At 38.8% G+C, this 12,188-nt stretch overlaps 1 protein-coding gene across 1 annotated transcript in view; it reads left to right on the forward strand.

Annotated features, from left to right (window-relative positions):
* Positions 1 to 12,188, forward strand: part of LOC115223559 (monocarboxylate transporter 4-like) — a 94,456-nt gene that overhangs the window by 51,224 nt on the left and 31,044 nt on the right. Inside the window, exon 2 of the mRNA XM_029794195.2 lies at positions 2,484 to 2,671. Within this exon, the coding sequence (XP_029650055.1) occupies positions 2,484 to 2,671 (188 nt within the window). The remainder of the gene's footprint in view (positions 1 to 2,483; positions 2,672 to 12,188) is intronic.

Genomic DNA, 12,188 nt, shown 5'->3' on the forward strand with positions numbered 1-12,188 from the left:
GATTTTTGTCAGTGAACAGGTTGCGGTCTCAAAGCGACGAAAATATTTTGGCATATTAAATTTTATATGTTGAAGTGAATCTAATGGTTTTTGTGTGTTTTTTAAATGGCTTATAAACACCTTCCACGCTGCAATTGGACTTCTTTCAGCTTCTGTCTTTGGTCGGTCCTAGGCTATAGTAAAATAGTAAAAGACACTTACCGAAAGTGCCATGTGGTTGAGAAGCAAGCTTCTTATCACACAGCCACACCTATGCCTAAAATAGTAGGCTTTTCCGATGGGAGAGCTAAAGAAACTGACGCGGATTCTCCAAATCCAATCAATTAGAGGTACAGTGAAAAAATTTGTAAGATATTCAAGGTTCTTCATCTGAGATTGTTGGGATTGTTTAGATGAGTAAGATGCACACAGTTGGCCGTGTGCATCAACAGTTCAACCAACACATCAACTCAACTACATCCACAACGAAGGCTCTGAACTCAAAAAATGTTGTCGTTTTGTTAGTGACCGGCTTGAACTCTCTTCAGAAGAACTTAATAAAACTCAAGGAAATACACACACACACACACACACACACACACACACACACACACACTTACACACTCACACACACTCACACACACACTTACACACTCACACACACTCACACACACACTTACACACTCACACACACACAGCAAATATGCTTGCACACGTTTCAGATAAATACACTTCAGGTATATACACACACATACGCACAACAGCGATCTGTTATCGCTAACAAATCCAGTCCCACTGCCAAGTCTGAGGGTTGCCATCAGTATCCTTCCTGTTCAAGCATATGTTCCAAGGAATTTAGATTGTAAGACAAAATTGGAACTTGTTGTCGCTACCATTGACCTCTGTTGACCTCTGTTAACCCAATATCCAGAAGCCGTCTTGGATCCATCTCACCGCTTTCTTTGAGCCTGACGAGAGAAGTTCTTTTGATGAGCTTACAAAACTTTAAGTTGCATAGAGCTAAATTAAACTGTTATGAAATGATATATGGAACTCCTACCAAATGTCTCAAGTGCCACTTTCTTTAGCTTGTCCACTCACACGTGGGTGTATGTGCGCGCACACACACACGAGCGAGTGGACAAGCTAATATAATATAATATAGGGTGTTCAAAAGGTCTCTCCGCAGTAAGTATTTCATATTTTTCAGGCGATTCTTATACACTGATCCTTTAGCCGCTCCCTTGAAAAAAAGTCTGTCGGTGTTAAATTAGGTGTTCTTGGTGGCCAAAGTCCCTTCAAAATAATTTGTTCACCGAAAAACTCTTGAAGTAGCGCCATAGTGATGCGCGGTATGAAAAAATTTACTGCGGAGAGACTCTTTGAACACCCTGTATTATATTGCATATTATATAGAGAATGAGTGGGAGTGACAGCGAGGGAGGGAGAAAGAGAGAGAGAGACCAAGGGAGAAGCAGAGTGAATGTTTAGATACCTTGTCAATCCAATCTTATCATTTACCATTAAATTTAATCTTAGATTTTTCTTTTCTTTTTCCTTTGTTCAGGACGTTCTACCTTTTGTAATCATTATTTTATCTTGCTTTACATTCAGTATTGGTGAACGATATGCTGGAATGTTATAGATTCAAACAAGATCACCTGTTTGATTAATAAGCACCCTTTATCATTATTGAACTCTGGCCTCAAACTGTATTTTCAGTGCTAACCACATCTCCTTTGTACTTCTATACTTATTCATTCGGTTTGTTTTCTCACTTTAGGACAGGTGTGGTTGTGTAGTTAAGAAGCTCGCTTTGTAACCATGTGGTTTCGTGTTCAGTTTCAATGTGCCGCATCTTGGGCAAGAGTCTTCTAATATAGCTCTAGGCTAAACTGTCTAAATGAATTTGATAAACACAAACTGTAAGGGTTCCAGTAGAAGACATTTGCCCAAGGTGCTGTGTTGTGGGACTGAACCTGAAACCATTTGACTGCAAAGTGAACTTCTTGACCATACAGCTATACATGGGCCTAAAATGATCCAGAAAGGGCCTTTTGTTTGTCTGTTGTATATGTCTTTGTGTATTGTTGCCAACCTGCCACCAACTCAATATGACACTGTTAATTAAAGACGATGATGTCGCAACTTACTGACAATCATCATCATCATCATCATCATCATCATCAACTCCTAAACATCGTTTTCTCCAGTCCTGGGATTCATACCTAGTTTCCATGACTTACAGTATCCTCCCTGAACGCGATGCCAATCTGTCGCAGGGTTACACATTTACAGCTCAATGGATTGGAGCAACATGAAATAAAATGACTTGCTCAAGAACATAACACCTAGTCCAAGAATCGAAATCAGGATGTCGTGATTGTGAGTGGAACAACACCCTAATAATCATTAGGCCACATATCTTCGTCTACTGACAATGACCTTTACAAAACGTTACAATGCTTAAAATACACTTTTGCTTTTTTTGTGTCTATTTTCAGAAACAAATGGCACCAAAGAGCCACCCAGGGCACGCTTGTATTCTGTGGCATGTACATCGCCGCCTGCAGTGTCGGTTACACAAATTCATTTGGGGTTCTTTACGCCGAGATCGACTCATATTTCAAAGCAGCAAAAGAAGTATCCGCTCTTGCACCAGGCTTATGTACAGCATTATCTGAAGGAGCAGGTAAGAGTTGAACCACGTAGACACACACACACGCACAAAGAAAAAGAAGGTTGTCAGGAGCTGGATAAAAACTATTTATTTAACTCTTTCATCCCTTTCAGCGACTGATCAGGATCGAACCCTGTCCATGGTAAAAAAATGATGAATACTTTACTCATCATGCTGATTGTTGGATAGGTCATCATCAAACATTTACTGTGCCTGTTTCTACCTGTTCTAAATTTTACTTGATGTTGGTAAATTTATTCAATGATGTAATCTATAAATACATAAATAAAATTCTACTGAAACAACTCTAGTAAATTTTAAACACTATTCGTAAGAAATTTTAAGATGTTTCTATTATTTTGTCCAAACCCTGTATATATATATATATATATATATATATATGTGTGTGTGTGTGTGTGTGTGTGTGTGTGTGTGTGTGTGTGTGTGTGTGTGTGTGTACATATAAACAAACCAAAAAATGGAACAAGAACATAACAGGCGACAGCAAAACATCTGGACAGTTAGACAATACATAGAAGGACAGGAAAAAACAAGGATGGGTCATTCGGAGCTTTCTACCATCAGTCGAGTTCCAGATCGTCCCTGCAGTTTCACCTGGTTACACTCGAGACTGCTCCAATCTGGCCAGCCCCAAGAAAATCTAGGACTGGCTAGGTATCATAACATTCGTGCGAACAACAAAAGAAACAAATGGAGAACAAGACAAGCAGCATAAAGAACAACCCTTCATCAGTTGTCGGCTGTTTTTCTATTCTGTATTTCGAGCAGTGAATTGCTCGAAATACAGAGTAGTAAAACAGCCGACAACTGATATATATATATATATATATATATATATAATCTCTCACTCACTCCCTCTCTCTCTCTCTCTCTCTATATATATATATATATATATATATATATATATATATCAGTTGTCGGCTGTTTTACTACTCTGTATTTCGAGCAATTCACTGCTCGAAATACAGAATAGAAAAACAGCCGACAACTGATGAAGGGTTGTTCTTTATGCTGCTTGTCTTGTTTTCCATTTGTTTCTTTTGTTGTTCGCAAAAGAATTCGTATTCTAGGATTTCGTATTTCGTATTTCACGCTGTTTACATTCTGTGACGTGCTGTGTCTATATGTGTATATGTATATACATGTATATGTAAGTATGTACATATATGTATGTATATATGCATATATTATATTATATTATATTATATTATATTATACTATATTATATTATATATAAATATATATATATATATACATATATATATATATATATATATATATATATATATATATATATATATATATATATATATATATATATATATATATATTTGAAAATGGGGTTAAGAGTCCATACAAATAGACCATTTGGAAGTGGTCTAACGAATGGGACCTGTGTCTGAACGTGTCAAAGTGCTGTCATCTGCCTGTTGGCTCTCCTCCTGCAACTCAACTTGATTTCGAGCTGGGTCGTCTGCTGCTGGAGAGGACCGATCAGGTAAAGGACCTGGGTATCTTGGTGGATTCCTCCTTTTCGCCTTCGGCCCAGTGCGTCCATGCTGCCAACAAAGCACGCGGAATTCTGTTCTTGATTCGACGGTCATTCGGAATGCTCACAGCAGCCATATTCCTACCACTCTATGTCACGCTGGTGAGACCCATATTGGAGTACGGGATTCAAGCCTCTTCTCCTTATCTCCTCAAAGACATACAGCATCTCGAAAGAGTCCAGAAGCTGGCTACCCGCATGGTTCATGGTCTCAAAAATTTGTCCTATGAAGAAAGGCTGAGGACGCTCGACCTTTATTCTCTTGAAAAACCCCGCCGCCGTGGTGATCTCATTCTCGCCCACAACATCATAAGCGGAAAGTGTAACCTCTCGAAAGAGATGTTCTTCACTCCTGCTCCAGAGCGTCGGCTGCGGGGTCATTCCGAAAAGCTCTACCTGCGACGATTTCATCTCAATCGAAGGAGAGGAGCTTTCTCCGTCCGGGTTGCGGATCCGTGGAACAAGCTGCCAGACAAGATGGTGAAGATACCAACGACCGCTTTGTTCAAAGCCTCCCTTGACCTCAAGTGGCCTGAACTCTTTACATGAACACCACCCTGTACTTAACTCCATGTCCCCCTACATGGCCTTGCTATTTGCTTTTGAGCCAAATTAACTAACTAACTAACTAAAATCAAAAATTCTTTTTAAAAAGGTTAAAAAAAAATTTGGAAAACTCACAGAAGTATATTTTAGAGAATGTCTGATATTTTTGTTACAGTGAGTGATTTAAAATATAACCGGTTTCGATATACCCATCTTATCAAATATCAAAAAGAATTTTTGGCGAAGTAAAAAACAAAAAAATTAGGGGTTAACAGTTTACACCCATGTTTTGTTCTTAGTAAAATTTTACTTTAGGGTGATATATTATCAAAACATTTTTCTTTTTTTCTGTTTCTATTGAGAGAATCTGTTTTAGTTGTTAAGTGTTGTTTTATGGAAGATCTTTCAAACGATTTGGGAGAATTATCTTCCATTTGCTTTGTTGTGTGTGTGTGTGTGTGTGTGTGTGACTGCGTGTTGTTTTGTCTGTGTGAGTGTGTGGGTATGTATGTATATGTGTTGTAAGGTATGGCTATCTGTGTGTGTGTGTGTGTGTTTTGGGGATATATTGGCAAAGCGTTTTTCTGTCTTCCTTCTTTTTTAATAAGAGGATATGGTCAGTAGTTCTGTCCAGCTGTGTGTGTGTTGTTTTGTCTGTGTGAGTGTGTCTATGTGTATGGGTGTTGCTTTTGGTTTTTTTGGCGGGGGAAATATGTTTTGTATATTATAGTGGGTGTGTATATGTATGTGATTTTGTTTTTTTTGTGGGGGGGGGGGACTGCTTTGTGTGTGTGTATGTGTGTGTGTGTGTGTGTGTTGACACACATGGTAAAATATTTTTCTTTGTTTTGATTCTCGCTTTTTCCTTCGTTCCTTGATATGAATATGTTTTGCCTTGTATATTCCATTGATGATTAAGCCAAATGGAACAAAGACTGGAAGAACTTAAAAACACTCAGCCAAAGACGGGTGTCTTTAAGTTCTTCCAGTCTTTGTTCCATTTGGTTGGGTCTGAGACTATTGTACAAATTCGCTTTGCTAGGTTAAAGGGAATATTCAGTTTGGTGTGTTTAGAGCATCAAGATATGAATAGAAGGCACTGTTTGGAGTCCGTGGGTTTATAGAATATGTCTGTTTCTATTTTCTCATCCTTGTTGGTGATTAAAATATCGAAGAAGGCAAGTTTCTTAGTGTTAAACTCCATTGTAAATAATAAGTTGGTCAGCATAGTTTTGAATCTTGTCAGTGTATCCAGGTTTTTCTGCCATAAGATAAAGTAATCATCCAGGTACCTTTTCAAATCATTTTTGAGTTGTGTATAGAATGTATCTCCGAAGATAAGAAGGTATTGGCTGTAAAACTTTAGATCATGGAATCCCATGACTAAATTGGTGTATGTAGGGGCTACTTTCGTTCCCATTACAGTTCCTGAAATATGCTGGTATGCTGAATCACTGAAGGTAAAGTAGTTGTTTTGGAGGATGAACTTTAGCCCGTCAGTGAACAAGTGTTTTTCAATGCATGTCGGCAGTTCAGATTTGTGTGTGTCTAGCCTGTATTTGATTGCAGTTATTCGGTAGTCATGGGTTATATAAGTATATAGGTTGATAACACCGAAAGCAACAAAAGTTGTGTGTTCATTTTCCAATTTTAGCAGATGATTTAGTATGTCCAGGTCATCTCGTATGTAACTCTGTTTGTGTTTTCGAAAGGGTCTTAGGAGAATGTCCAAGAAGTTATTAAGTCTGCGGGTTTCACATGCAGGTCCTGCTATGATCGGTCTAAGCTTTAAGGCATATGCTTACATACATACATACATGTATGCATACATACCTAACTAACGTACACTACCAACACATGATACATCATGGTTGTTTCTACCGCACCACGAATGTTATGATACCTAGCCAGTCCTAGTACCCAACATGTTGAGGCGCCTACATTCTAATGGACCCTTTCAAAAATCTCTCACTCACTCCCTCTCTCTCCCCCTCTCACTCTCTTAATATATATAACATCAGATGTTGCTATACATCGCTGGTCACAATGCGCTTCGCACTGTTCTAGCCTTCAAATGACGCCACCCCGCTGGTTAAGTGAGTTGGCCAACAGAAGAAAGAGTGAGAGAAAGTTGTGGCGAAAGAGTACAGCAGGGATCGCCACCCTCCCTGCCGAAGCCTCGTGGAGCTTTAGGTGTTTTCGCTCAATAAACACTCACGACTCCTGGTCTGGGAATCGAAACCGAGATCCTATGACCGCAAGTCTGCTGCCCTAACCACTGGGCCACTGCTCCTCCACACACACTCACACACACACATACACACACACATATATATATATATAAGCAACTGCAGTAAGTGACATAAGTTTGCATTGTTAAAACATAAACATTGATAAATAGTCAAAGTTGTGATATTGTAAACATGACAGTAAAATGATATCAAAAAGAAGAAAAGACTATAGATACAGTTGTGTGGCCTGCATTACATATTTGTCATGTTTATTATTTCCTAGTTTTAGAGAAAGAGTGTGGTTAAGAATCAGCCATTGTGAATCAACAGAAAAAAAAGTCAAACAAAAACGTATTGATATTTAAAATATAAAAATAAACGTAAAGTGAGACATAATGTTGTCAACGAAGTTTCGTTTCATTGACAAGAAAATATTTACTAAATGTAAATATTTATTTTGCTGTGAAAATGCATTTGCAAATATTGCCTTCATAGTGAGAAAGGCTTGCGTCAACAATTTACCTTATTAATGCCTGCCCCCTGCCCCATGTATTTACGGCACACATTAATTGCAGGCGCGTCCACCCATTACCTCAGTACACACACACACACACACATACACATGCTCTCTCTCTCACATACACACGTACATACGCACACGCACACACGTGTGTGTATGTGTTTGTGCGTGGTGGTGGATGGGTGGATTTGTCTGTGTGTACTTAAGATTCCGGAATCTCCAGTTTCTTCATTTTGTCCTTACCAAAGAATATAGCTGTCATGACACCACTTGTAATATATGAAACTGATGAGATCATATAATCAGGCTGTGTGCCTTTTCATATTATTATTATTATTATTATTATTATTATTATTATTATTATTATTATTATTATTATTATTGCCTTTGCACAGCTTCTAACGCTGGAGATGTACTACAGTGTCAGCTGTTCACTACCAGTGAACTAAGGTAACACCCCTTATTTTTCGAGCACCTTTCAGCGTATCTGAGTGGTTCCAATCAGTGCTGGTTTTTGCAAGTGCTCCACCTTTATTGCAGTCCCTATTTGTTCCACGTACTTCCCAAGATTTTTGCTCACTGTTCCCAGGGCTCCGACAATTATTGGTACTACTACTACCTTTTTCATCGACCACAACTGCTTAACTTCCCAAGCTAACCTGTCATATCTATCGACTTTTCTTTCTTCCTTATCGTATACCTTGTTGTTAGCTGGACATGCTATATCTATGATCCAGCATAGTTTGCTTTCTTTCTCAATTAAGACTATGCCTGGTTTCATATTCTCTATCACATGGTCGCTCTAAATTATAAAATCTCACAGAATCTTTGCATTATCATTTTCGATGATGCCTTCAGGTTTATGGTCGTACCAGTTTTTTTCTCTGCCAAGTCCATACTTGTTGCAAAGTGTCCAATGGACAAGACTCGCTATATTGTCGTGGCGTCTCTTATATTCCTTCTGGGCTAGTGGCGTACATTGACTGGTAATATACCATACGGTTTCACCATTTTGTCCACAAATTCTGCATTTATCACTTTCTGATATGTTGTCTATTCTGTATTTTATGTAATTTGTTCTTAGTGCTTGCTCTTGGGCAGCACAGATTAGAGCCTCCTTTTCCGGTTTTAAATCACTTTTAGTCATCCACAGCCATCTTTTTTCTCTGTCTGTCTTATCTTCAACATCCCTATGAAATTGACCATACATTCTTTTCTTTATCCGCCTATTTTCAGTTTCATTGGATTTCAATTGCTTGTATAGTGCTTTATCTTTGCAATTTTTCATCCTACACAAGCCTGATCTTCTTACTTCTAATTATAGCGGTTTTGTGACATTTTTTTACATCCCATGCTATGTTGTTTTCTTCTCCTATAATGCTGTGTTCGTATCCAATAAGTCCTCTTCCCCCTCTTTTTCTTGGTACATATAGTCTGTCTTTGTCACTTTTGGGGTGTAAGCCTTACGATAATCGATCCATAACATGGCTAAGTTACTTTTCCTCCTCTTGCAGTCTCTAAGTACAGTTAGCAATTTCCTTGTCTTTCTGTCTAAGCTGTCTACTGTCCATGCGATTACCCTTGCTCCATATCTAAGGAGTAAAACCGCCCAGGTGTTGATAGCTTCAATCTTATTCCGTCCGTTGAATTTCGACTTAAGGATCAGTCTCAGTCTGCGCAATTACTCCACCTTAAATTTTTCTGGCATTTCTTTCTCCATCAGTTTATCCATTTCCAAAATCCCCAAGTGCTTATAGCCCGTCTCTTCTATCTGCTTCATAACCTCCTGTGACGATATCGTTAGCCCGTCCATACATTTGATTTTGCCTCTCTTCAAGACTAACACACCACACTTTCTCAGTCTGAACTCCATTCTGATATCAGCACTGAAGGTATACGCCATATCAACGAGGGAACTGACCTGGGCTTCATCTTTACCATAAAGTTTGAGGTCATTCATGAATAACAAGTAGTTGACTTTTTGTCGGCAGCTTTTGAATACGTACCCAGCTTTTGCTTTCCTCAGAATCAGTGTTAGTGGTATCAAGCAGAGTACTAACATCAGTGGGGGAAAGCAGTCTCCTTGGAAGATACCCCTCCTAATTTCTACTGTCCCTAAACTTCTTCCTATGCTGTCAGGTCCGTCTTCCAATTCACCATACTTTTTCCAAGCAATTGCTCAACATTCAATGAAATACCAAATAGGTTCATACACTCCATAATCCAAGAATGTGGGATCATATCGTACACCTTACGATAATCAATCCATAACATGGCTAAGTTACTTTTCCTCCTCTTGCAGTCTCTAAGTACAGTTTTGTCTATCAGGAGTTGATCCTTGGTACCTCTGCACTTACGCTTGCAACCTATCTGCTCATGTGGCAGGATTCCATTTTTTTCCAGATGTTCATACATTGACTCTGCGAGTATTCCAGTCAATTATTTCCACATAAGTGGCAAACAGGATATCGACCTGTAATTGTCTACCGTATTGCTTTTTTCGATGTTTTTCAGGCACAGCACTGTCCTACCCATTTAACAAGGTGTTGAGTTGCGCAGCTGTTCGTGCATGACATTCACCAAATCCAGTAGCCTTGATCTCCATCTGGACCTGGGGCCTTTCAGTTGCTCATTTTTTTGCTGATTCCTTCACTTCCCTAACTGAAATGAATAGTTCTACCTGTTTTGGACAGACTATTATTTGTTTCAGTTCTTGCAACCATTCAGCATCCTTCTTGTGCTCCTTGTCTTTGCTCCAGATGTCACTCCAAAACTTTTGACTTTCAATGTTATCTGGTAACAACTTTTCATCTGTGCACTCCATTTATTTCTTTATAGAATCTCTTCTGATCTACTCTGAATAACCTATTCTGCTGGTAACCCTTCATTCTTTGGCTTTATATTACCATCTTTACTTTCTTTGCAACGAGGCGCTATTTTAGTTCCTCTATTACCACTTTTAGGCCCTTTCTTTCAATATTCTACCTCCTTTTCAGTGCCCTGTATTTTTGCTTGCTTTTAAGCTCCCCTTTTTCTTTTCGGTCAAACACAGAAATGTCCTTCGAGAGCATATCTAACCCTGCCTTTATTCTTCTTTTCCACCATCGATCTTTTCTTTTGTCACTCCCATTATGTTTCTTTTTCTTGTCATCAACACCCACGTTTTCTGCTACAACAGTACTTGCTGCCTCGATCAAATTATTTGTTTCTGTGATGTTTAAAGTTGTAAATAATGTCGCTATCGTTCTCCTGTAGTCTTGCCTTTATTCTATCGTAGATTGCCTTTTGTTCATCTGTCAGGTCGCCATTAGTTTTATTGTCTTCTTTCAGATCATCTATATCTCTCTCATCAAGTAAACTACCACTGGTCCTTTCCTGTGCTATGAGATTACTTTTATTAGTAAGAAATGTATTTTCATCATTATCTCTGCTGCTATTTTCCAATAACCGTCTTTTGATAGCTTCAAGCTCTACTTCTGTGAACCAACAATGTTTTTCTTATTACTCTAGCTTGATCACATAGTCTCTGTTCTGTGAGTTGAAGCAATCCCTTTTCTCTCCAATGATCATATATATGTTGTCGGTAACCCCTAATTTGAGCACCATTTCCATCTACTGGGCTGCTCAGGTAGTAACACTCTATGACCATAGCATTAATTTGCTTGCTCCATCTACGCCGTGTGTGGTGGTTCCTTTCCAGGTATAGACAGGCTGGAGCCGAAACAGAATCTCTGAGCCTGCCGGATGCAACACTGTCACCATCAATGGCTTCAGTTTCATTACCACTATTATTCACAAAATTGTGTTTTTTCATTGTCACTCATATGAGGTTGTGATTATCAAGTTGCGCAATTACCAGTGTTTTTATTGTGACACCATCACCAGATGTATCATTAATTGTTACTATAATAATTATTATTATTTTCATAGAGGGTTGTATCTATCTTTTCACCTTCCTTGTTGACTATTCGTGGATCAAAGGGGCATGCAACGACAAATATATAGCATATGTGGTGCACCTTGTCCACCCCCACCCCCAGGTCCGGTCTGTTATGCTCTAGCACCTGATCTATTTGGATTGGGAATTCCCAGAGAAGTCTCTGACTCCGCCATTCTCTGCGTTTTGTGCTCATACCACGTCTTGTCTCTCTCTAGCCCCACTTTTTGCACAGTTTCCAATGTAGCACTTTTGGTACTTCATCGTTTCGCCACAACTTGTAGTGGTTTTGGGCAAGTCTAGAGCATTCGTTCAAGATATGGACAATAGTTTCATCCACTCTATTAGAAATGAGGCACAGCGGAGATACGTATCTGAATTCTCTCTTGCTCAAGCACACAGAAATGGTAATCTTGGACAAGAACCAACCTTTCGTCAAAGTCATTCCAATAAATTTGCAGGTTTTAGTGATATGAAAATTTTTAAAATCATGTTAGGAACTTGGAACCACAGTAATAAATTTGCTGATGAGGAAATATGATGTGACAAAAATGCAGTACAAATCATTTTTGCTCACAAGATTAACTTTGCAATCTACATCAGATAACATCAGTCTCCTTATTTTCACACCTGCTCTTCCATATTTGCATGGGTCAGACGGAACACGCTGCGGCAGATTTTCTATGTTTAGTTGCCCTCATCTGTTTCCAAGTGGAGTGATTCAT

Source organism: Octopus sinensis, linkage group LG23 (assembly GCF_006345805.1).
Source record: "Octopus sinensis linkage group LG23, ASM634580v1, whole genome shotgun sequence".
NCBI classification, from domain to species: domain Eukaryota; kingdom Metazoa; phylum Mollusca; class Cephalopoda; order Octopoda; family Octopodidae; genus Octopus; species Octopus sinensis.